The sequence below is a fragment of the Chaetomium tenue genome (assembly GCF_020726465.1).
Source record: "Chaetomium tenue strain MPI-SDFR-AT-0079 chromosome Unknown F5144scaffold_6, whole genome shotgun sequence".
NCBI lineage: Eukaryota > Fungi > Ascomycota > Sordariomycetes > Sordariales > Chaetomiaceae > Chaetomium > Chaetomium tenue.
The window spans coordinates 3,765,811-3,789,603 of record NW_027117334.1 but is presented as its reverse complement, the minus strand read 5'-3'; the positions used below and the strand labels follow the sequence as shown (position 1 = coordinate 3,789,603).

The window sequence follows — 23,793 nt, the reverse complement described above, 5'->3', positions numbered from 1 at the left end:
TTAACACATCTCACGACAGCTCTTCTTCGTGGATGTGTTTCACGTTCTGCGGGCACTATTTCCCTGTATATGCTAACAATACAACACGTGGTCCTTCTTGGACTCGATAAAAGTGTTTAATGGCCGGTGCCAACTTATATACATCCATTTATAGCCCGGAGCGCGTTATACAGACGACTGTCTCGCGAACTTGATGCTATCTAATGGACCCTTTTTGACCTCGCAGGAGTTGGGACCTGGGCCACCCGTGCGTTGTGTTCGCGCGTTGACTCCAAACGCCACTTTACAGGGAGATACAAAGCGCGCCAGGGTACCTAGGTAGATAGATACCGGGTAGGTATCTCTGCCCTTGGCCGAACCGGGCAGCAACCAACCATCCGTCCGGGCAACCAAAGCAACAGCACCAGCGAGCACTATACCACCACGTCATGACCAAGCGAAGTCAAGTGCAAAAACAAATCAAGTCAAGAACCGCCGCTCTAATAGGGTTTCGTCACACAAAAACGCCCGCGTCTGTCTGTTTGTCTGTCTGTCATGTCATGCAACACCCGCCCAACTCCCCGACCGCACCGACCGCACCGACCGCCGACCCCGACCGTAGCGTCCGTCCCTAGTACTCGTAATCCAAACAAGGGAAAAGGCCGGCCTGGCCTCCCTCCCGTATGTGAGCGTGAAAAAATCAGCCCCCCGCCCTCCGCCTTTGCGTTCTAGCTCCGCTGCGCGCTGGTACATCATCACCGCCAATCCCCGCTGGTCCATCCGAATTAGCCATATCCCCACCTCATCTAGCTCATCCCGCCTAGCCTAGCCCAGCCAGCCCACTTAATCCGAGCGGGGCGCCGTCCGCTGCGAAACCACTTCGCGCGCGTAGAACTCGACTAGCATGGTGGCGTAGGCCTCGAGGTCCTCGACGGGCACAGCCAGGCGGAAGTCGTTTAGAAGGAGGAACTGCAGTTCTAGGTGGTTCAGTTCCGGCAAGGGGAGACCGCCGACCTGCGTTAAGGTGTTAGCACCGTACCGTATCACACGCACCGCAGCAAATTAAAAAAAAAGAACATACCTTTGCGTAGCGCGAGTTGGTGTAAAAGACGTCGGAGAAGAACTTGCTGGCGCAGGTAACGCCGGCAATGATAAGGCGGTGAATGTTGAAGCTGTCGACGACAAAATAGGTGGCCTGCTGCGGCTGTGCTGCTGCTCCCGCGGGGGTGGTCACGGGGTTGGCGGCGGACGGTTTCCTCCCCACCGGCGGTGCACTGGTCGGGATCTCGTCTCCGTCTGTTGAGTCGGCCAACTCCGAGTCCGTCTCGGTCGCATCACTCGAGTCCTCGTCGTCATCGTGGTCGCGCATGACCGTGTCCTTGTCGGCGTCGGTGGAGACCCGCGGCTGTTGTAGTGGGGGTGGCTGCGGCTGCTGTGTCTCAAGCTGCGAGCGCCGCCCCTCCTCGCTCTTCATGACCATGTCGTTCACGCGCTCCGTCATGCGGTCAAAGTATACCAACAAGCTAAGAAAGACCTCGTATGTCGTCGGGCAATACTTGTGGATGCGGCTGAGGTAGCTCAGGATCGTGATGGCGGGCACATTTTTGCCGTGGAAGGCCAGCACACTACTGCTGAGCGGCGTCATGCTGCCGTCACCAGCCCCTTCCTCGCCCCTTGCCTGCGCCTGGGCCTGCCGGAGGTGGTGCGCGTTGCGGTTGAGGGCGTCGTGCTGGAGGTCGTTGGTGGTGGTGATCTTGGTCAGCAGCGCAGCCACCATCTCGATAATGTCCCCGATGGGCATGCCGCTGATCTCGTACTTCATCTGCTGTAGTGGGGGGTCGTTTACAATGCCCGGCGCGGTGCCGTTGAGCATGTCCGCTCTTGCCAAGCTTTGTATATGTGCGAGGTCGCGGACTCGGACCGTGGTCTGCGTCTGTATCGGTGATTCGGGAGGATTGTCGAGGGATGGGGGGATGGATGCAGAACCGGCCGTCTCAAGATGCGCCGAGTTCCAGTGCGGACCGCTATCGGAATCGGGGGAGGGGATGGACCTCGAAGGCGGCGCTATTACGGTTGGGGCGGTACTCGCCGACGAGGCGCTCGAGTTGGAGGCGGAAAACGACCCGGGGGTTGGGTCCTGGACGCCATCTCGAGGTATCTCGTGTTGTGGTTGCGTACCGGCGGATGATGGTTGGGACGACGACGAGGAGGGTGGCGGCGAGGGTAGCCGGGCGTCTGGTTGCCTTGCGGTGTTCTTCTCCTGTGCTTGTTCGTCCCTGCAGCGCCGGCTCGGTGTGCGGTTTGGCGCGCTTGGTAATGAGGTTGAAGGTCTTCGTGGGCTCTCGGTCGGGCGTGACGTATGGTGGGGCTGGGCTTCGCGGTCGCGGGATCGGCTCGCAGACCGGCTCTGATAATGAATGTCGTGGGTATGGCCGCCAATCATACCATGGAAGCGTGATGGGGAATCAGCAAAAACATCCCCGATGATGGTAGCCATGCTATTGCGGCGGTCGGGCTCCGTGGCGGTTGCCGACGAAGGGATAATGTATTGGGCGGCGGGAGGTCGAGGCCAAGGCGGGAAGGTGGCTGTGTTGCAAATAGCGGAGAATTAGCACGGGTTTTTCTGGCTGGCCAAATAATACTGGGTCCAGGGCGAGAAAGAGCCGGGACTGCTCCGGTGCATTCGGCGACACGAACTCGGCAACAGGCCGCATGAAGATATGAGATACGGGTCAAGTTGAGAGATAGCAAACGGTCGCCGGCATGCTCCAAGACGAAACAAGGTAGTGGGAAAAGGGTAGGGTAAACGAGGGAATGCAGCAGCGTTGGCTGCGAGCGGCACTACACGCGGCGTGCTCGGAATGCTGTCATCGGTGACATGCGCCAGAACAACCAAGGAAGCAAATGGCAACCCCCCTGAGACAGTCTCGTCGTTTCGCGACTAGCCGGGCGGCGCAGGAAATGCACGGTTGGGTTGGCGGTGATGGTGTCTCGGCTCGCAAACGGCGGTTGGATTTGACCGGGAAGTGACGCCACCGAAGCCGGCACAGCGAACACAAGACCACAAAGGTGTTCAACAGCAAACAAGACTGAAGCCGAGTCCGGCACGGAAGTTGGAACAGGGTTGGCCGAGGGGTTACCGGACAAGTATGAGATGAAACCACAAACGAGAAAATATGACAATAACTTACACAAGATAAATACGTAGTATTACTCTCCTAAAAAAGTAGGGGGCCAAATTCTATGTCAACTTCGAAGGAGTCGGGGCGTTATATTCGTATCGAGCTTGCGCGAGGCAAGGGCGACGATCAGGAAGGGGGCGAGTCGTGGAACCTGAAACAGATGTCGATGGATGACGCACGGTCGGGCCACAACGCAGTCGCGGGCGGCAAGAGATGGGACTAAGGAGGCAGTTCGATCTGGAAGAAAGGGTTGATACAATCACCCGCCCAGCGACAAAATCCGGGAGAGGACCCGAAACCGATGATGGTGGTGATGGTGATATTATTGTAGAATGAGGGCGGATGAAGCAATGCCAAGGAGTGGCCGCAGGGCTGGAGGTCGAGTCGACAACCGAGGGATGAATGTTGCGAACGACGCGCACTCTCCGGTCCAGCCCAGGGCAAAATCAACCGGAGAAGCCAAAGGCGAAAAAAGAGCCAAAGGAGGAGCAAAGGTAGAAAAGACCAAAATCAAGGTCGAGGTTCGAAAAGAAATACCTAACTACGGCATGGCCGAGCTGAGAGCAGGCCTGCGATAACGCCTGGTCCGTTCAGTGGAACTGCACAGACGACGACCCTCTCTGCCCTGGTCGCTCAGCGCAGTGTGTCCCGGCCCCGCCACGTGTGGGTAAGCCGAACAGGGGGTGGCCCACGCTCAGGGCCTGGCCTTGCCGCCTGGGGCTTGGAAGGAGCCGCGGGCTTGCCACTGCGAATGAGATGAAAAATGCAACTAAGGAACCTGGAACGGCCCGCTTTCTTGATAGATTGGGCCCGACCTTTGTGCCTTTACTTTTTGATTCTCGTCCGAGGATATCAAGGATATCAAACTTTAAACAAACCCATAAATGCCGCTCGGGCTCTCATACAAGAAGTTCGGGCGATTGCCCGCCGGCACTGATAACAGAAAGTGGAGTGGTGATCGGAGAAGGCGGACCCACTGCAACCAGCGCGGTTGTTCTTCCCCCACTTCAGCTCATCAGTGGGGTTCCAGCCGCGAGCATCCACACCCATCGCGCTTCAGAGCACGGCATCGCGCGGCTCGTCCGCACTGGATGATGTGACGGGCTCCTATAATCAGGTCATTTATTCTCGGTATCCTGGACCATCTCGCCTCCTCCCATCGGCCGTAGGGGTAATTTCGCCAATAGATCCCAGGGTCGGTTACGTCGGGAAGCCGCGTTTGCTTGTTGCCTTGCGTCTTTCTCATGCAAGAAGCAAGGCCCTTCCTGTCACCTGTGTCCTGTAGCTACTGTAACTCCTCTCATGCCATGCAAAAGGCAGTCGCGCGACCCATTTTGCGGCCTACGTAAGGAAGGCCCGCCCTGGGTCTCCTGCGCAAAAACCCGAAGACCGGCCAACAAGGGATTCGAGCCCAGAGGCATCGAATTCCCTCCTCGGGTGCAGCCAATCTGATGGCGCGAGGCGACCACGGGGGAGGGGTGACGGCGGGAGCGAGCGGGGGTTGGTCCCTCACCGACATTCTGCCCCTCCTTGAACGTGATGGATGAGATGCAGTTCCAATGCTGCGGATGCAGCCAGTGCCTAGTTACGTACCTGAGTCGCTTGAGTCCGGCAAGGGCGGGTTGTAGATGATGACAATACAACTTCCCCTGAACAATGAACAATAGAACACGCGCCAATTACTGTCGAACGTGGGTCTCGATGACAGCTTGGAGTCATCCACGTGCCGTCTAGAACCTACACCGCATTGCAGTTTCGAGAATAAGAATCATGTCGCGGCCATTCAGCGTATCACGAGCAACTGGTGACACTTTCCAATGGCCATGACATCAGCGTGCGACACCATGACGGCTTCACAAACGAGAGAGGCTAGCAGAGCGAATGTCGACCCGTTATCCAGGACTCCAACACGTGCAAAGAGAGGGGCGGCGATGGAATACTCTTGACGTTGCAGCAAGACTCAACTATCTCGGATCATCGGGAACCGCCGCCAGAAACCGCTCCAGGAACCTCATATGTCTGCCCGCCTCCGACATACGCACTTTCTCCCTCACACCGACCGCCCGATTACGCCCGTGCTGTGCCATCCATCCTTACACCATCCCCGTGCTTTCTCAACACCGGCCCCGGTAATAAGGATCTCCTGAAATAAAGGGCGGGCATAGAGCAGATAGACCCCGGGCAAGCGGACATCAGAACCGAATTACGCGGCATCTGGCACCAACCATCACAGTCACTGGCTTGGACTCCATCACAAAGCACGCCCGTTCTCTAGCAAGCGAAATTCTCATTGGAATAAGTAACAGGGGTGGCTTGGTAATGCATTGCTGAGGGGAGGGGGTAAGTTGTTGCTGACTTCGTATGATAACCGAACGGGCATGCAGCACAAGCACCCGCTAGGGGAAACCCAGGGCCGGTGATGGTTTCTATAACCCACGTAAAATAGGCCGGGCCGAGAACTCACTGGATTCCCATTGGGAAATGGGTTCCTTAACTCGGGCACGCCTCGACGGCGAACATGGAAAGGGCGACAGCTCCTTGGGGCAAGTCCCGTCATAAAATAGCAGGGCAGCGCCGGCTATTGTCCAATGGGGGTGACGATGCGGCTGTACTTGACGGCCCCAGACGTCGGATTCGCCTTCCCGCATCCCCATGCTATAACATGTGCACTCACGACCCCCAGAAGTGTTGTGGACCCGAACGGATGATATTGTTGTTGTACAACGCCCAGCCGCGCGGCCTAGGCTCGTCATGTACCGTTCCCCCAAACCAACCCCCCAACTACCACCCCCCATCAATCATCACTCATGCCGCACCTTGTAATCCGTGTCCGGCAAGTACAGGTGCCTATCAGCCCCCTTGGCGGTCAACACAACCATGCGGATGACACCGCCGGAACTACCGTCCCACTTGATGGCCTCCTTGAGGGCGTCCTTGACAAAGTTGACGGCGTCGGCCTCCTCCATGCCCTCGCGCCAGTTGGCGTCGCAGAACCCGTAGATGTACGTCGAGCCCGACCCGCCGATCGAGTACGGCTGCTTGTGCAGCGACCCGCCCAGCGGGATGCTGTACACCTGCCCGCCGTGGCGCTCGTCCCAGCCCGCGATGATCAGGCCGGCCCTGTGGTCAGTGCTGTCAGCGCCGCACCATATGACTCAAAACCGACTCTCCCATCCCCGAACCCCCCCTTCTCTCTCTCCATGGCATGTGTATGTGCGATGTGGTACTCACGACAACCGGTCCTTATTGGCATAACAGAGCTCCTGGAAGATGGCGCCGGCGGTCTGGGTGGTCGGGGGCTTGCCGTTGGTCATGGCGAAGAGCTCGAGCTGGTACTTGACGATGTCGGCGACGGCTTGTGTGTCGGCGGCGGAGCCCGAGCGGCAGCACCAGATGGTGTCGTGTACCTGGGTCAGTTTGTCGGTTACGCGGTTCGCGATGTAGGCGCCCGTTGTTGTGCGCGAGTCCGCCCCGAGGATCACGCCGTCTTTGAATGTCACCGCCATGCTGTGTCGTTTGAGTTAGGGTGCGCTGCGCTGGGTTGGGTTCGTGGCGCCGGCGGGGTCCGACTTACATCGAGGTACCTAGGCTGGGGAGGGGTTAGCAGCATGTTTTGAGGGGGGAATGGCTTGCGGTGAGCATGGCTTACTTGACTTCACCCTTCTTCAATCGGTCCATGTCGAGATGGATGCCATCTGTGCCCGGCAACGGTTAGTGCACCGGCGAGACATCAAGGTGGAGGGACGGCGGGGGTTGCATGCCTTCCCTCAGCGAGCCCGAGTTGCCGAACTCCATGGTTATGTGGTTATGTGTATTGTGGGTGATGTTGTCGGCCGAGGAAGAGAGAAGTCGTGGTCGCGGGCTGTTCTGGGGGTCGCAGTTCTGGGGATCGTAGGGTATGGTGGGTTGTCGTTGTTGGGAAGCTCCAAGCTCCATCCAGCTCAAGGCAGCTCCGACACGCGCGTGCGCCTTGCCAGGCTGAGGCGCATCACGTGAGAGCTGACGCCCCGCGGTCTTATCTTATCGCAGTTGTGCATCGATTCGAGGAGGAACCGGATGAATTATTTTGAAATGCAATTCAATAAACAAGGTGCGAGTAAAGTACCTCCAATTGCGAGAACCGTGAGAGAACCCGTCGATGGTCCCGTAATCAAGATTATCCATCCGTCACGGAGCGAAGCGGCCTTCAAGGGCTGGCATGCACCTGTGAAGGCAAGCCCCACAAAATGGTCGATGTGCCCCCAGATACGCAGTACTTCGTACAGGATACCCAGTATCAAATCCTAAGAACCTCACCCCAAACGCCGTCCGGTCTATGCAATATCCCTTCACCCACCCTCTCTACACAACACCCCTTTCACCCACCCCTCGTCAAGCCCTCCTCCTTCTCCACCGTAACCCCCTCCCTCCCCTTCAACTCATCCCCCTTCTTCGCCTCACCTCCCTCATCCACACTCTTACCCTCTCCCTCGCCCTCCCCCTTCTTCTCCCCCTCCCCCTTCTTCCCCTCCTCCCCCTTCTCCTCTCCCTTCCCCTCCCCCTTCTTCTCATCCCCACACCCACAATCATAAAAATCCCCAATCTTATTACAATCAAACACCTCCTTCTTCAGCCTCTTATTCACCTCATTATGCACAAAACACGCCCACCCCGCCGCCGCGTTGCGCCCGCTCGTCTGCGGCGGGTACTTGCGCAGCAGCTTTTGGAAGTGCGCCGCGCACTCCCCGCACGGGTACAGCCGCGCGAACAGCTGCATGTATGTCTTGAGGGCAAGGCTGTCGTCTTCGCTGGGGGTCTCGGGGAAGCGCGCCATCATGGTGTGCAGCAGCTTCCAGGCTGCGCGGCCGAGTTCGGCTCTGGGGGGGAGGGGGGAGGGGGTTAGTTATGTTGTGCTGTGTGTGTGTGCGTTTGTTGGGAGTGGGGGGGAGGGTAGGTAGAGGGGGGTGGTGCTCACTTGGCTGTGGCATTCCCTAGTTTGGGCGCGATGGAGCCGCCTTGGAGAATGCGGTCGGAGATGTCGCCGGCTGAGAAGCTGTCGCCGGCTGGGAGGCTGTCGCTTGCGCTGTCGTCGGCGGCTCCGGGGAGGAACGTGTCGTCGAGTTTCGTGGTTGGGGCGTACTCGGTGTTCGACTTGCCGGCCATGAAGTACGTCAGGCTCAGGAAGAGCATGACGGCCAGCAGCGTCAGCGTCAAGTGCTGTCGCCGCGCCATCGCCGTCTTCTCGTAGTGTGGTCGCGCAAGCCGCTAAATGACTGAATTGTAAATGTAAAGCGGGTGTAGGGCGCCGGTAGGATACGCCAAAAAGGTACCAACAAGCCAAGAAAATAATTGCAAAGGAATGACTGCACGCGACAGCGACAAAGAAAGTTGCGAAGGCCAAAATAAGTGGTATGAGGGTCGGATGTTCTGCGTGGTGGCCAAGCGCAGGGGTTTGCGGCAGCTCGGCAGGGGCTGGTGGGGTGCGTCTCTCGGCAGGCAATTCGAGGTCTGGGTCTGCAGATCAGGCCTGCAGGGTTCGCTTTGCGCCGTAGGTAAATATGAACCTTGAGGGTTGGGTATTTCAGACCTTGGATTCGAGTGTAGTTAGGTAGCTTTCAACCGAGTTCACTTCGAGCCCTCGATCATGACCTTATTTCAACAACACCGATGTCAAACAGCTGGTATCGCAGGAATGCATTTCTTCCCCTTTTTTCTCGCCTGTTTCCATGCCAACGTCATGATTAGTGGCCCCTGAGCGGCTGAGCTGGTAAAATGACTGTGGATATCGACTTTCAAATTCCCATTCTCATTTAACCCTTCGTGTTTGAATCGGCGGTCAACTGTGAAAGTCTTCGGAATTCTTTCTTTTTATGCTGTTTCTCGAGGGTATTAGCAGGTTTGAATGTTTCTGCCTTGAACTCGGTTGATTTGACTCGTTCACCCGATCCTGGCTGTCTCAACCCGAGACAGAACCCATCCTTCACTAGGCCTCCAGGCCAGTTAAGCAAAAGGTATTGTTATGCTCGTTAAAAGATAACTATAATTAACTAAAACTAATAACAATTTCGAACTTTGTTGCATAAAAAAGGCGATGTATAACCCAACCATCAACCAACATTACATCCAAACCCCAACCCCCCAAACTCACTCACCCACTCACTTCCAAACCCCCCCAACAACCCCCTCCCCAACACCACTCACACCCCCCGCAACCGCCTCACCCGCGCCAGTCACCTCGCGCGGCACATAGCCACCGCTCTCATCCTTGCCCTGCCTCTCGGCACGGTTGATGCCCTCGCGCGAGATGGCGTCGCCGAGGGGGCGCGCCAGCCCGTCCTGTCCGACTTGGTTGGCGACCAGGTCGTTGACGTTGCCTTGGAGGGCGTTGGCTTGGGGGTTGGAGGTGAGTTTGGTTTTGGCGAGGTTTTCTGCACGGTGTTGGGTTCGGGGTTAGTAGGGGTGGTGGTGATGGGACTGTTGGGGTGGGTGCAGTGGTGATGGGTGGGTGGGAGAGGAAGGGAGGAGGAGCAGGAGGATGGGAAGAGGGGAGAGAGCCTGAGATGGGGTTGTGAATGAGGGTTAGTAGGAAGAGATGACTAACCCCGCGTTGTGTAGCTCGCCTTGTTGTCGCGGGTGAAATAACGCAAGTAGATGTCCTCCAGCCAGGGGACCCAATTCTCATATTGCTTGTTGTACTGGTCTTTGGCCCACTCCATGGTGTTTAAATTGTGTCTCACGATGATACAAAAGGTGAATAAAATGTGGTATTGATTCTGAGTATTTGCTGATTGGGAACAGACTGGCAGTAGGATCGGTATTGGCTGCTTTCCCGGATATGGCTCTCATTTATTTTCAGCCCAGACTATGATGCAAGCTTCTGCATGAACTCGCCAACAGGGACGGTGGTGTGGTGGTGTGGCTGTTCGGGATGGGTGGCGGAATACGACGTCATGGTCTGGTGTAAGTCCAAGTTCCCTGTTTTGGACGGATAGGGGTTGCCCAGCCTTGTGTCTAACATGAATGGAAAGGTTTGTCGACTTCAGGTTACCTTTGTGAGATAATGAAACGTGCCCGTGTGAAAATTGAACAAGTGCTGCTTTTCGTGTTGGCGCAGCAGTTCGAGGTTTTCATTACCTACCTACCCTACCTTACCTACCTAGTTCGGCCATGTTGATAATACTAAGGTAAGAATTATAGTGCCCCATAAAGGCTCTGTCTCTGTGAAAAGGGTCAAAGCTAGGTACTTACAAAGTAGTAGATATGTGGATAGGGGACTTGCTTCTTTAAGCAACGACGAAGATAAGAGCCGTGGGAAACTAGAACTTAAATCTGGACCTGCTCTTCGTATTAATAGACGACGAGTTCAATTTCAATTGAGGTCGAACTGCTGACTCAGCACCGCTTCGTTTGTGTTATTGATGATGGTCCCCGAGAACTAAAACGATAGGGATCGCGTGCAGCGTTTGCGTTCAGTTTTGACTCTTTCATTCCCTTGGCCGGGCTTCCCTCCATATATCCTAAGACTTGACGTGATCCTAAGTGACTACTAACACTGCCTCATGACAAGTGCCACCAACGCGCTGCAGCCCCCAACTTTCAAGCACGTATTCTGAGCCAACCAAACGCGCCTGTGCCCCTCGTTTTACAATACATTATCCCCCTCGTTCATTCCTCGTCAGCCACTTCACCCTCTTTCCTCGTAAAGGAAACACCAACTTCAGCAACATTCAGCTCACAACCCCACCCATCCATCATGCCCGAACCCCCAGAAAAAAACCCCAACGAAAGCCACGACAACAACAACAACCCCACAGATCCAGACCCCTCCACCACCACCCTCCTCCACACCACCACCGCCCTCCTCTCCCGCATGCGCTACCCCGACGCCGCCACCGGCCCCGAACTCTACAACTTCTTCGGCGGGCGCGTCCTCGAACACACCACCTCCCACGGCGCCATCCTCGCCATCAAAATCAACACCGTCACCGACCGCGCCGAGCCCGCCATGATGCACTACGCCGCCACCCACGGCATCCGCGCGCCCCGCGTGCGTGGCGTCTACGACGTCGTCGCACACACCCGCCGGCTGGCGCGCGCGATGGTTAGTGAGCGGGTGCCGGGGGTGCCGTTGGCGGAGGTGTGGTTGGGGATGGGGGAGGTGGACAGGGGGGTGGTGAAGGAGCAGTTGCGGGAGCAGTTGGCGGCTATGCTGGCTTGTAGGGAGGGGTTTATTGGCGGGGTGGGAAGGGAGAAGGTGCGGAATGTGTATGATGGGATGAGGGACTCGTATTGTGGGCCGTTTGATGATGAGGAGGCGTTTGATGAGTGGTGTTTGGGGCGGATCCAGGGGGGCCCGCTGGTGCGTGCCAAGTGGAGGTGGCTGTTGAGGAATGAACGGCGGGAGAGAAGGGGGTGGGAGTCGGGGTTTGTTCTGACGCATGGGGATTTGACGCCGAGGAATATCATGGTGCAGGGGAATGTGTTGACGGGGATTGTGGACTGGGAACGGAGCGGGTTCTTCCCGGAGTATGCTGATTATGCGTTTGCGATGGTTCTGTGTCACGCACACGAGGACTGGTGGATTCCTGTGCTGAAGGAGCTGTTGCCGCTCTGCTCGAAACGAAGGCTTGAGTTTACAACCTTGGTCGAGGAGGGAGTGGTGAATTCGTAATTAGGGCTTGGTTCAACACTGACCTACATGGCTTAGCTGCCGTGCCAAGGTACTTCCCCTATTCCACCACTTTCTAATCGCCATACTACCCAGGCCAGCTCGGTAGACACTACTCACAGGCATCAACGAGAACAGTTAGCAACGTGCGCCAAGGTCCGCCTGTTTCCGCCGTTCTAATCCGGCAGAAAAAGGTCTTAGTGTTGCAAGTTGTCGCCCTCGAAAGGCCACTCGGCGGAGAGCCCGAGTACTGGCACCCTCTCCAGACTGCGTGGTACGGCTTTCAGAAGAATCGAACCACGGTGCAGGGCGTGGCGTCGGGCGACTCTGGTGAGGAACCCCTGTTACTCCACGTTACGCAATAAGAACCTAAAGAGAAAAGAGGGAGGTTCCACGAAAGGTTTGGTGATGGTAACTAGGAGTTGGCAGCACGTTGTTTAGATTCGAACTTAAGGCTTGGTCGTGGATGCGAGGGTGTTGATGGCAACGTGAATGGGACTAAAGTCGTCTTAGAAAACACTTCCTCCTATCCATTACCTGAGGACTATCTGCATAGACTACCGGAAAAGTCCCGTTTGGAACATGATACCGGCAAGCCACCAAGCAAAAGGGGGCGTTTCATCCGAGGCTGGCCGTGTGGCCACGCGGGCAAGGCACGCCAAACTTGGTTGGGTACGACATGGCAATTTGGTTTCAGGACGCCGGCAGATGGCCATGGACCTGACCTGTGAGCGGCGCGGTGACTACCTACCTAGGTACCGTGGCTGTATTTTATTGTTAGCTGCCGCACTCGCCGCGAGGCCATTGACCTTCGCCAACGGGATCAAACACGGACTTTCTTGATGAGGACAGGATGAGGAGGAGGCAACCGGCTTCTTCCAGTGTGTGTATCATGCTGAGTTATATCGGTTCATACTCATGGGGTATAGTCGCTTGGGTGGGTGAATCACAGGCGCTAAATTGCCAATGCTCGTTTCTCGGCGAACAACGAGAACAAGAATGGAATAGGCCGATGCTCTGATCGCTACGTTTCCCAGCCCCAAACCGGTCATTTTGTGGTGGTATTACAACCTCGACAGCAATCTTGCTGTGGCCTCCTCCCCCTTTCTCCCTCACAGCCCCGCTTGATGTCGGGTTTCTGAAGCCTGTCGTAGAGTTCCTCGTGGGCCCGAGTGATAGCGCTAGTCTTGCCATAATAGATCTTCTCTATTTTAATGATCGATTTCAAGAACTTGAGAGCATTGTCGAGGTCGGACTGAATCCGCCTCCGCTGGTACTTTAGGATGGCGATGTCGAACGCTCCCAGGTGCCTGCACACAGTCAGTATACCGTCAAGCTAAAATTCGACTGGCGGGCTACATACGCCCGGAGAGCGAACTTCCGTAGGGCATGGTGCTCCGCGAACAACTCAATCCGCTTGTTGGCTCTGTCCGCCGCTTTCTCGAGCATTTTGTGCGACAACCTCCCAGAAATTGTCAACCGACCTGCCTCGTCCAGGCAGAAGTCCCTGCAAACGTGGTGAAGAACCCTGAGGTATCGTTCGCGAGCACGGCTAAAATGATGGCCAAAATCGCATGCCGGACACTCGCAGGTGAAGCCCCATCCATCAAGAGAGAGCTATCGCTGATCGCGAAGCAAGAAGCGGGGGATGTAGGAGGTGGTGATCTCTTCACCAGACCCGATATTGCGATTCGCACGCATGACCATATCGCCAACATTGTCATCGAATGCCTGATCAGCGTTCGGGATACACGAGTGATTAAGGCGAGAAGCATTCACAAACAGGCCTCCAGGCGATGCCGCGTCGACATGGAGACCGAAGGCGTTTGTAGCGATGACATTTTCCAGGTGCATGATCCGGGGGATAATGGAATCCTCATACTCGCTCTCTTCCCGAATTCTTTTGATATTGGTAACGATCCCATCCACGACTTTCCCACCCATTGAGCCTTTGACAGCTAAGGCTATTGCAACCCCTCGCTTGAAATCCTCTTGCACGGCAAGTTTTAGGATGTCTTGCTGCGTCGTATCGGGGAGCATTGTGAATCTGCGGTATCGTTCCACCAAGTTTTCGCCTTCCTCGTATCGAAAAACGAGCGGATCGCGCATGATGACAGAATCTCGAGGTATGTTCTTGGTCGCAAAGACCCCTAGGCCCTTGCCCGGCGAGCTGCGAACTTCGAAGTCAGGCGACGAGTCTGAGAAAGCAGAAATCGTTAGTTTTGGGGATGTCCCATGGTGGCAGGGCAGAAGATCCAGCAGAAAAACACTTACGATTTCCCATCGTTTGGACAGCGCTCTTTGCAAACCTGTTCGGTGCTCGGCAGGCTGATTCCAGTTTTAGCATTGACTTGATCCAGGCCATGGCTGCGGAGTGTCAAACGCTTGGTTTTGCTGATGGTGGCTTTTGTTCCGGTAAGTGGGGGGAGACGAGAAGGCAAAAACATGAGAAGGTTTGGTTTTCGGCAGCTTTATTATTATCGCCCGGCCAATTAGAAACCTCCCCGATGAATTGTGAGATGGTTATACAGTACGCTGCTTACTAGCAAGGTGGCCAATGTTCCCAGGACTTCAAACACACTAACTCCTACCTGCTGTTTACATAATTACATGATATGAGTCCCTGCATTCTTTTGCAGGTCGGGAAGCCTCTTTTGTGTGAAATACCAGCGTAGTCTATACAAAGATTAACACTATACAATGACAGTAGGAAGCCCCTTTCAAAAACCGGACGGACTCCGCATATCCAGACGTTGTCATAACTTATCAAGGGAAAGTAAACAAACCTTTGGATCGAACCAACTCCGGCTAATAAAGACCTGTTAGCCATGATGTAAACAACCGTCATGGAAACTAACCCTACGTAAGAAAAACGATCCCCGAAAACAATCGTAGAGGGCGGTATCGCTGTACTTCAGAAATTGACATCTCGACTTGGGGGTTCAGACCAAGGTAAGCACTTGATAGGTAACTAGGGAGGTACCCATGAAGTTATTTACCTCAACACCTCTAAATATTGAATATACCAGCGGAAGGCAGAAGACTTCACACTGGGGTTCGCTCTAAGTTACCAGCGCCTTAAAGTCCCCATCGCTTTCAATTCCTCATTGTCTCTGAGTGACATCCCCCTGAGAAGTCAACTCAACCGCTTCTCCCCAACATCACCTACCTTAACCGTACAACACAACCTCACAACACAGTACTATTTGACTACCGCACCCTACCATATCATTACCTTTCACAACATCTACATACCGCACAACATGACTCCATAACCCAACACCACCACCCTATCAAACACAACAGCATAGCCAGCACATGACAGCACGGCTCCAAAACCCAACACGTTTATCTACACCCGCTCTCTAACTACTACCTACTCTACTAATACGCCAAGCTCAAACTCAAGCTTAAATACAACAAACAGCAGGCCCCAACAGGCCGCCGCGGCAGTTCAAACAGTGGTATCCCTAGGCAATACATGTGCAAAAAATAATAATCAGAAGAAAAAAAAACCCAGCACAAAGCAGCAGCAGCAACAACAACAATAACAAAAAAACATCCCGTCTGGGTACACCACCAAACAGCATGTGGGTATGCGCACCAACCAATCCACCGACCACCACGGACCAACCCTAGGGGAAGAGGGAAGCCAGACCACAGTTCCGTCCCAACATCCCTTCATCACCCCAGTTGATCTCAACAAGACCACCGCCCATCAATCGACCCCCCAACAGGTATGATAACCTCGCTGCAGCAGGCCGCCCCATCAAACGACTATCCCAGTATTGGCGTATTGTCCAGTCGACAGCAGCTTCACGCCCGCCCAACCTGCCTCTTAGCAAACCCCATAACCCACACCAAGACATGATCAACTCCCCTCCACAGCAGCCTTAATAGTTGCAGCAGGCTGCAACTGCAAGCCACTGCCACCCTCGCCACCCTCTTCCCCTTCCTCCCCCTCCTCATAAATCTTTTCCTCCACAATCTCTCCCGGGCCCTTCACAATAGGACTGAACGACTCGACCTCCTCAAACTCGTCATCCTCATCCACTTCGTCCATACCCATCCCCATGTTTGTGCCCATCCCACCTCCCATTCCCATTCCACCCCCCATTCCACCACCATACCCATACCCACCTCCACCTCCTATCCCCCCATACCCACCACCACCACTCATACTACCACCACCACCACCAGCATTATTCATCCCCCCACCCCCACCCATCCCCCCAAAAACCTCACCCTCCCCCTCCTCCTCATCCTCCTCCTGAATCGTAATCTCCCCACTCTTTCTGCCCAACCCACTCGCACTCGCACTCCTCGAATGCCCCGACCCACCCCCACCCCCACCACCCACACTCTTACCACCACCACTCTCCCTCGCATGCCCCCCATGCCCCCCCGCCAAACTCAACATCGGCCCCTTAAACAAATTCCGCTTCCTCTTCGCAAACATCACCCCGCCCCCATTCCCCCCTGCCGCGCCACCCCCCATAAAAGGGTTCGGGCTGCCTGGCGTCGGCGCTGCCGGTCCCGGAAGACCTTCGCTGAAGATGCTCAGGGGCGGGCCAGTGCGGTCACGCACGAGGCGGATGTTGCTGGGGAAGCCGGGGAAGGTGCCGGCGGTGGGGGTTGCGGGGAGGACTTTGACGGAGTGGTGTGGGGAGCGGGTCGCTTGCATGGGGGTTTTGGAGACGGAGGTGGAGACGGAGCCGTTGGAGGAGGTGGAGGAGGCTTTGCTGTGGGTGTGGTGGTGGGTGTGGTGGAGGGAGCGGACGGATGACACGGAGGATGAGGTGGACTTGCGGCCGCGGAGACCGGTTGGGCCGGAGGAGCGGCGCACGGTCGAGCGTGGTGTGAGTGGAGAGGGTGAGAGAGAGTGGCGTTTGTAGGAGCCCGACGTGTGTAGGCGTGGGTTGTGGCCGGGTATGGGCGGCGTGGTGAGGCCGGGAGAGATAGGTGGGCGAACCCCGCCGGCTGTTGACGATGTGCCCCTCGAAGCGTAACCGTTCGCGACAACCCCTTTAGGGAGACTGACGGTCTGAGGGGTCGATGCTGAGCCGCTGGTGGGGTACTTGCTCGTCTGTGGCCGCGGGCTGTTCTCCTTGGGCTTCCCGTCCTTTCCGCTCCCGGGCTTCGCTAAAAGATTCGGCGTTGAATGGCTCCCGCGCTTGTTATTGTTCTTGTGTCGCCTCGTATTCTCAAACAGCCAGTGTGTCCAGTTCTTCCAGGTCGCAATGATGGCGTGTGACGGCCGTTTTTTGACCTTCTTGGAGTCGTCAGCCTGCGATCCGTTGGACTCTAGCACATCGCTTGTTGTCACTAGATGCAGTGTGGAACCCCGCGACCGGGCGCTCCGCAGGACTCCCTCCTTCGGCGGGGGCAGCGGCTTGCGATGCCTGGATGAGCTGACGGATCGTATCGAGTCTTTGTCGATGGGTGGCGGAGGCGCTTCGCTGTCGGGGCTCATATTCCCGTTCGCGAGTTTCACCATATCCGACAGGTCAGGCATATCCGGGATGGTCAAGCTGGGGTAGTAACCGCTCCGCCTTTCTGACCTGCCACGAGTTCTCGGTAGGGGGGCGTCTGAGAGCTTCACGAAAGACTCCTCCACGGTTGCCAACGCATTTAGGCGGCTGGAGGCCTGTGAGAAGCGCCGCGAGGTCCTATTCTCTAGCTCCCTCTCTTTCCGTTTCCTCTCCCTCCTCCTCTGCTTCCGCTCTTCTTTTTCGATCAAGAGGGTCCACCAACCGGCCAGCACATTACACTTTTGCGCCAGCACGCTGTCGACAACGGAATCGATATCGACGCCGGCGCTCCGCATCCGGTGCAGTGTCTCCTTCTCCAGCGGAGTCGAGAATGGCTCGGGGCGCTCGAGCTTTAAGATCTCCTGCTGCTGGGGCGCGTGCTCGGCGAGGAACGGGTGGGCTAGAATGTCAGGGAGCGACGGGCGAAGTATGGGGCGTTTCGAAAGTAAACTCTTCAAGAGAGACAAGGCGTCTGGGGGGATGTGGTCGGGGTAGTTCGGCTCGTGATTGAGGATCTTGGTCCTCGTGATGTTGTCATCGTCGTCGTCGAACGGCAACTCCCCCGTGAGCAGGGCGTAGAGAATCACACCCAAGCTCCACACATCCACCTTTTCGCCGGCATACTTCTCCCCCTTGAGCATTTCCGGGGCCGAGTAGCATATTGTCCCGCAGAAGGTTTGGAGGTAGTTGGCCTTGCCCTCATATTCCCGCGTGAAACCAAAGTCGCAGAGTTTAACGTTCTCGTGCTTATCGAGGAGGATATTCTCTAGCTTGAGGTCACGGTGGACACATGATTGCCGGTGGACGTAGCAAACGGCGCCGACGAGCTGGGTGAAGGTCTTTTGGACTTTCTCGACGGGGAGCTTGCCGTGTTGGAGGAGGTAGTTGTACAGCTCGTCGCCTGGAAGGGTTAGGATGGATCTGCAGATACTAGATAGCACATACCTGAACAATACTCCAGGACCAGCCAGACCAGTGATTCCGTCACGATGACCTCGTACAAACGGGCGATGTGCGGGTGGACGAACTGGCGGTGGTGGTGGATCTCTCGCGCGAGGTTCGAGTCGTCCTTGTTGGCCGATTTAAGTACGACCTGGCAGAATTTAGTAACCAGTCTTACAGCGGCGCAACGGTCATTCATCTCAAGCGCACCTTGGATCCGTTTGTAAGTTTGTGGGTGGCCAGGTAGACCTTGCCAAACGAGCCTTTCCCAATCAGCCGGCCAAGGGTATAGTTTCCGACCGACTTGAGGTCCTTGTTCGAGAATTCGCTGCGGGGCGGTTAGCGGTCGTGAAGGGTATGGAGTTGCGGCACCGGTCGGTTTCTTACTCGAGAAGCTCTTGGTACGAATGTGCGAGCTAAAGGCGCAGGACGGTCAGCGCTCAAACGACACCTCAATAGCGGGGGCACAAAAAAACATACCTTAGCCTTCCGCCCAAGGGCTTCGGCTTTCACCTTTGTCGACTGCATCCCTCCACCACGGCGGGACAGGGCCCGGTCGTCATCCGCGGGGGTCTCGGGGCGGGTGCTGTGGTCGAGCTGGTGATCTCGAGGAGCCCTCTTTTTCGGCCGGAGTCAATCAACAATTGCGCTTGGCCAAGTCATCAGGGGTGGCGGAGATGAAGGCGATGCGATGCGGAGAGCGAGCTCGGAGGAGAAAAAGCCGAATCGAGGTGGCCGGGCTCAGGGGAGAGAATAATTTAATCTCGGAGCAGTGGGACGATCGATCGCGGGAGAGTTTGGAGTGCTCGAAGGATTCGAAATGCCGATGCTGTTCTCGGTGTTGCTCACGGAAGTCTCGAATTGAATGGGAACTACAGGAGACTAGGACGATGGCGCATCGGCGTTTGACGAAGCTGGAGACGCGATTGTGGAAACGGGTCAGGCAGAGCTCCAAGATTGTTGTCGCGGGCCACGGTCCAGTCGGCGCCAGTGGGTTTGCAGATTGGATCCACAGTGGGGTTGCCCCGGATTAGCGTGATCTCGACGCGAGTGAGCAGCAGTGAGGAGTTGTGAATTGGGGTGTTCTTGTTGGTTTAGACTCTGGAGTGCGGCTGGCTTGCAGGACCAAGAGCATTAACGGCAGTAAACGAAACGGAAACCGTTGAAGAAAGGCTCTGGTGTTGCTTCCGCGGGCCCGACTTGATGGCCATCCTTCTAGAAAGAGAAGGCGCCAAGCTCAGGGGCCCAGATCGCCGAGTTCTGATCGGGTGGTCCGTGGGATCCTGGTGCAGTGAGAGTGGGTCAGCTGCAGGTTGTTTTCACAAGAGTTTCTCAATTTGGTGCAGCGAAGGAGGTAGTTATGTATCGATATCGGATTAATGGTGTAGAGGCAATGGACTAGCAAACAAGCTGCTAAATGTAGGGTTCCAATGATACTAGTTAATGTTATTATAGAATTGTAAGGCGCAAGTCTCCCAGGTTCATACTAGGTTCCTTCAGGTATCAGAATCGCCAACCCCTCCAAAGCCAAAAAACCACCAGACTTTCATCCTTGAAGCCATATTCCTCAACCAGAATACCCAACCAAAAAGCCTACCTTTCTTTTTCCTCTTTTCCGCCTCTCTTTGAAGTTAGTCCACCCCTGCCCTTCTGTCTCCTCCGCGTTTTCCTTCTCTCCCCCTCTCACATTACACACCTCTAATCCCCTCTTCCCTGTTTCCTTTCCCAGGTCTCTGCCCCCCCTTCTTCCACGGAACATAAAACACCCCCCATCACCAATCCCTCCCCATCCCCGTATTAGCCACCCCCCGTCCACTCCCTTCCTCATCAAACCATCTCCCCTCACCCCTCACTTCCCCTTTCCCAAAAGCACCCTCCACCTCTTCGGATCCCCCACCACCTCAAACGCCCTCTCCCTCCGACTCCTAAACCCACCACCACCCCCATCCCCCCCATCACCCTCCTCCCCCTCATCATCCTCCCAATCCATCGCCCCCAACCGACTCTCATCCGAACTACTAATACTACTCCCACTCCCACTACTACTAAAACTCCTCCTCATCACCATCCTTACCCTCGGCCCCTCCCTCCTCTTCGCCTCCACCTGCTCCTTCTTCATCCCCACCAGCCGCTCATCCGCACAATGCATGGCCGCGACATCAATGCCGGGGAAATTGCGCGCGAGAAAGGCCTGCAGGTGCGGGAGGACCGATTTGTCGGGGCGGTAGGTGCCGGAGTCGTTGTCGATTATCAGGCGGTAGAGGTGGGGTTTGGGAGGGGGCGGGGAGAGGGGGGGCCCGCCGGGGGGTGTGTGTGGCGGGTGGGTGGGCGGATTGGTGCTGGAGGAGGGGTCGGGGGAGGTGGGTTGGGAGTAGGGGGATGGTTCGGGGGAGGCGTCGTCGTCGGGGGTGCTGGTGGGGGGGTCGGACGAGTTGTGGTTGCTGGATGATGCCTCGGCGCCGCGCTTGCTGGAGGATGGCCGGGAATGGTGGCCGTCGACAGGGTGCGCAAGCCGGCGGATGAAAAACTCCCCTGAACATGCGATGTAGGTCGCCACGTCCGAGTGCATGGTGTGCTTGCTCAGCATGTCGATGCCAAACTCCTTGCCCGTCTCGGTGAAGCGCAGCATGCCGTCCAGCGTGAGGACGTACGTAAAGATGCGGCCGCCCTCGTCGAAGTGGGCCATGCGCAGGAACTGGAGGGAGGCCTCGTCGCTGCAGGGCGGGAACGCGCCGTACTCGGTGCTCGAGTCGAAGTTGTAGATGCGCTCGTGCTGCTTGTGGAGCACCTTGTTCAGGATGCGCCCGCGCAAGCCGCTCGACGAGAACATGCGGCCGATCATGGGGCGGAACTCGACGTAGCGGTGATAGAGCTTGGGCGGGACGGGGCCCGAGAGCTGGATCTCGTTGGCTTGGAAGCTGGGTCATCGTTAGCATTAACATAAGGGGAAGGACGGAAAAAAGACGCACTCGTATTTCTTGGTCCGCCGCTGGTCGCCCTCGTCCTCGTCCTCCGACGCCGCGTCCTCTTCCTCGTTCCGATTCACCCTGACGCCCGCCAGGCGCCCGATCATAGGACTGTAATGCTTCACCCAGGTGGTCGGCCCGACGGTGTACATCTGGGCATGGGGCGGGTCTGATTTGCCCAGCACCTGCATGCTGACGTGCAGGCGCGGGGTCACGCCGTGGTCCCGACACACGGCGGCGGTCACGCCATGGTAGAGGTAAGCACGCTTGCTGCCGGCGCGCTTCTTGACCTCGTACACGCGGCCATCCGGGCCGAGGCCCTCCCAATTCTCGTCGACGTGGGGGACCCGGATAGTCACGTTGCCCAGGCGGTCGTCGTGGTCCGGCCAGTCCTCGTCGTAGAGGCGGCACTTGAGCACGAAGCCCGACGCAGGCACGTTGGCCACGACCCAGTCCTCGTCCCAGACCGGCTCGGTGCTGCGCCGGATGGTCTTGGTGCGGCGGGTGAGGAGCGGGTCTTCCTTGTGGCGCTTGGGGACAGCAGCCGTCAGGGTGGCGTGGATGAAGGGATCCGACGACCTGAGGTGGAGGTCGGCCACGGGCAGGTTGTAGGCGCGGTGGAAGGTGATCTTGACCGTGTATCCTTGAGGGGCGTCGGGCAGCGGAGTCGCGTCGAAGCCACCAGGGGGCTTGGACATCTTCTTGAGCTGCTCCTTCCTGTCGGCGAGCTTCCCCTTCTGGTTCTTGAGCTTCTCGCGGAGCTCACTGGTTGACACAGGGCGGAGCTGCTTGCTGTCGCGGCGGGGCGCATCCTTACTCTTTTCGGCTTCACCATCGCAATTGGATTGGGGATGAGCGGCACCGTTTACTGGAGCAGGGTCCGGGCCATCGGTGTCCGCTCCGGCCGGGCTTCCGTTAGCCATCTCGAAGGGATTCAAGGAGAGGTCTTAGGTTTGTGAGGTCCTAGGAATTCGCACGGAAGAGATGAGGCAAAGGAAAAATAAATAACGTGGGTCTCGGTCTCGGTGGTGGGAGCTCGGGGATAGAGACCGCGCGATTGATGCCAAGATTGGGGGCTCGACCTCGGCGGGTCTACCGTCGGGTGCAGTGGATCGCCGTCGGCACAGCTGTGCCGGAGAAGGATGTATGTATGTACCTAGGTGAATAACAAACAAATAATTGGACAAAGCAAGGAGCTCCTAGTTTTACGCAGGAACTGCGCAATTGATCGACCCGAACGCGCTCAACCAGTGTTTTGATGAGGAGAGAATTGCGCTGTCGGACGAGAGCTTCAGCCGCAGTTAGGTGCCGCTTTGCCGCTTGTTGGTTGCTGGCCACAGGCAATACCACGGGCATACGAACATGGATGGAACTCAATTCCGTCTTCTCTGCGCCGTGTCGCATCGGCGGCTTGAGACATCCGAAAGTGACGTCACATTCGGATTTGGCTCCGGTCTTGGCATCAACCACATTTGTTGTTGTTTTGTTGATGGGCAGATGGGCTGGAAAAGAGGAGAGGTGATAGCGGCCCCAGACTGCGGAGGTATGGAAATAAAAGGCAGTGTGGATGAGATACATAGGTAGATAGTCCAAGGTGCCTTCCGACCATGCCAATAAACTTAGTGCCTGAGTGCCTGATGTCTGTTTTTTATGGCACCAACCACTTGAAACCTCCGCAGCGAAGAACGAGCTCCCAAAAAGTGTAAGCTAGACAATACCAATAGTTGCTCAACCCTACGAGAATAAAGCTGTTTTGTTATGTCAGCACTATGGTTCAGTCCGTTCCGTTTTACATGGTAGGGGCTTGAATTGAGCTGACGGGACTGTAAGCACTAAGCAGCCCCCTTGGCTCTCACATCGGTTCCCTTATGCCACAGCTTTTACTTCTCATTTTATTCCAGTGTCCTCAGCTAACATGAATCCAACATTCAGGGCTTGATCCCGGCTAGACACATGTCCTTCCCAAGCTCCCAATCCCGAACGACACCTCTTTCGATTGGCCTCGACAGTCCGAGAACAATTGGTCCGAGATTGAGGCGTAGGAAATATCACCAGCCATACCCTCCCGTAACCGCGCAAAGTGCCCAACAACCCATAAGGTCCATCCAGCGCCCGGTGGGCCCCAGCCTCTCCGTCTCAGCAGCAATCACACCCTCCACATGACTTCACTCGAGTCAGTCTAGTCCATGACACCGGGTTTGTGACGGGCTTCCAAGAACTTACACAGTTGCATGGTCCTGGCGACGGACAATTGTTTGCGCAAAGAATAATGCAATTAAACACTATTGTTCGGCACAAGGCGCACTCATTCGGGCCGAGGCAACGCGGTGATATCGGGCTAACCTCACGAGGCGCGAGGACCGGGGAGTCCGCGTCGGGCAGGGCATCGCCCGGGGTGGGAAGAGCGAGGACCCGCGCCGCGAGGGGGAGGGCAAGAAGGAAGAGGTTGTTATAAAGCATGGTTGATTCGGTTCTTGGGAGGTCTCGGAGAATCCTGGGACTTGCATGAAACGAGGAACGCAGATGGGCCTAAGACGGGAGGTTTA

General features: G+C 56.5%; 9 protein-coding genes across 9 annotated transcripts; 2 read left to right on the top strand and 7 right to left on the bottom strand.

The window, feature by feature from the left end:
• Nucleotides 1-718: 718 nt before the first annotated feature.
• On the bottom strand, nt 719-2,933 carry F5144DRAFT_371513 (cyclin-domain-containing protein). Its single transcript, XM_066784502.1, has 2 exons — nt 1,061-2,933; nt 719-993 (listed from the first exon to the last, which is right to left on the bottom strand). The coding sequence occupies exons 1-2, from the start codon at nt 2,474-2,476 to the stop codon at nt 823-825; spliced, it is 1,587 nt and encodes a 528-aa protein (XP_066640494.1). The 5' UTR covers nt 2,477-2,933; the 3' UTR covers nt 719-822.
• Nucleotides 2,934-3,511: 578 nt separating this feature from the next.
• F5144DRAFT_595886 (uncharacterized protein) lies at nt 3,512-4,256 on the top strand (the record flags this gene model as incomplete). The annotated part of the gene is made up of 3 exons (XM_066790742.1): nt 3,512-3,655; nt 3,769-3,806; nt 4,070-4,256. The coding sequence occupies 3 exons, from the start codon at nt 3,512-3,514 to the stop codon at nt 4,254-4,256; spliced, it is 369 nt and encodes a 122-aa protein (XP_066640493.1).
• A 1,706-nt stretch (nt 4,257-5,962) lies between these two features.
• Nucleotides 5,963-6,956, bottom strand: F5144DRAFT_595884 (nucleophile aminohydrolase; the record flags this gene model as incomplete). The annotated part of the gene is made up of 4 exons (XM_066790741.1): nt 5,963-6,281; nt 6,393-6,668; nt 6,811-6,856; nt 6,923-6,956. 4 exons carry the CDS (start codon nt 6,954-6,956, stop codon nt 5,963-5,965), a joined length of 675 nt encoding a protein of 224 aa, XP_066640492.1.
• A 263-nt stretch (nt 6,957-7,219) lies between these two features.
• On the bottom strand, nt 7,220-8,626 carry F5144DRAFT_519206 (ERV/ALR sulfhydryl oxidase domain-containing protein). The gene is made up of 2 exons (XM_066786677.1): nt 8,116-8,626; nt 7,220-8,017 (listed from the first exon to the last, which is right to left on the bottom strand). The coding sequence occupies exons 1-2, from the start codon at nt 8,370-8,372 to the stop codon at nt 7,519-7,521; spliced, it is 756 nt and encodes a 251-aa protein (XP_066640491.1). The 5' UTR covers nt 8,373-8,626; the 3' UTR covers nt 7,220-7,518.
• Nucleotides 8,627-9,123: 497 nt separating this feature from the next.
• Nucleotides 9,124-9,856, bottom strand: F5144DRAFT_551255 (uncharacterized protein; the record flags this gene model as incomplete). Its single annotated transcript, XM_066787682.1, has 3 exons — nt 9,124-9,162; nt 9,342-9,568; nt 9,742-9,856. 3 exons carry the CDS (start codon nt 9,854-9,856, stop codon nt 9,124-9,126), a joined length of 381 nt encoding a protein of 126 aa, XP_066640490.1.
• Nucleotides 9,857-10,807: 951 nt separating this feature from the next.
• Nucleotides 10,808-11,811, top strand: F5144DRAFT_540264 (uncharacterized protein; the record flags this gene model as incomplete). Its single annotated transcript, XM_066787143.1, has 2 exons — nt 10,808-11,568; nt 11,614-11,811. The coding sequence occupies exons 1-2, from the start codon at nt 10,894-10,896 to the stop codon at nt 11,809-11,811; spliced, it is 873 nt and encodes a 290-aa protein (XP_066640489.1). The 5' UTR covers nt 10,808-10,893.
• A 774-nt stretch (nt 11,812-12,585) lies between these two features.
• Nucleotides 12,586-14,173, bottom strand: F5144DRAFT_595880 (uncharacterized protein; the record flags this gene model as incomplete). The annotated part of the gene is made up of 5 exons (XM_066790740.1): nt 12,586-12,680; nt 12,925-13,118; nt 13,157-13,425; nt 13,513-14,006; nt 14,083-14,173. The coding sequence occupies 5 exons, from the start codon at nt 14,171-14,173 to the stop codon at nt 12,586-12,588; spliced, it is 1,143 nt and encodes a 380-aa protein (XP_066640488.1).
• Nucleotides 14,174-15,688: 1,515 nt separating this feature from the next.
• On the bottom strand, nt 15,689-19,060 carry F5144DRAFT_658980 (uncharacterized protein; the record flags this gene model as incomplete). Its single annotated transcript, XM_066793220.1, has 6 exons — nt 18,762-19,060; nt 18,669-18,697; nt 18,492-18,609; nt 18,285-18,432; nt 16,054-18,240; nt 15,689-15,957 (listed from the first exon to the last, which is right to left on the bottom strand). Coding segments are annotated over exons 1-6 (2,799 nt in total), but the record flags the coding sequence as incomplete, so codon positions are not given.
• A 580-nt stretch (nt 19,061-19,640) lies between these two features.
• Nucleotides 19,641-22,580, bottom strand: F5144DRAFT_371372 (uncharacterized protein). Its single transcript, XM_066784501.1, has 3 exons — nt 21,251-22,580; nt 20,268-21,199; nt 19,641-19,996 (listed from the first exon to the last, which is right to left on the bottom strand). Exons 1-3 carry the CDS (start codon nt 22,168-22,170, stop codon nt 19,980-19,982), a joined length of 1,869 nt encoding a protein of 622 aa, XP_066640486.1. The 5' UTR covers nt 22,171-22,580; the 3' UTR covers nt 19,641-19,979.
• Between the last annotated feature and the right edge of the window lie 1,213 nt (nt 22,581-23,793).

Bases quoted from the DNA above. Each gene is read 5' to 3' on its own strand.
- F5144DRAFT_371513 (XM_066784502.1), bottom strand. From the start codon at position 2,476: ATGGCTACCATCATCGGGGATGTTTTTGCTGATTCCCCATCACGCTTC. The intron at 994-1,060 runs GTATGTTCTTTT...ACCTTAACGCAG, and splicing joins CCAACTCGCGCTACGCAAAG to GTCGGCGGTCTCCCCTTGCC.
- F5144DRAFT_519206 (XM_066786677.1), bottom strand. From the start codon at position 8,372: ATGGCGCGGCGACAGCACTTGACGCTGACGCTGCTGGCCGTCATGCTC. The intron at 8,018-8,115 runs GTGAGCACCACC...CCTCCCCCCCAG, and splicing joins CTAGGGAATGCCACAGCCAA to AGCCGAACTCGGCCGCGCAG.
- F5144DRAFT_371372 (XM_066784501.1), bottom strand. From the start codon at position 22,170: ATGGCTAACGGAAGCCCGGCCGGAGCGGACACCGATGGCCCGGACCCT. The intron at 21,200-21,250 runs GTGCGTCTTTTT...ACGATGACCCAG, and splicing joins CGGCGGACCAAGAAATACGA to CTTCCAAGCCAACGAGATCC.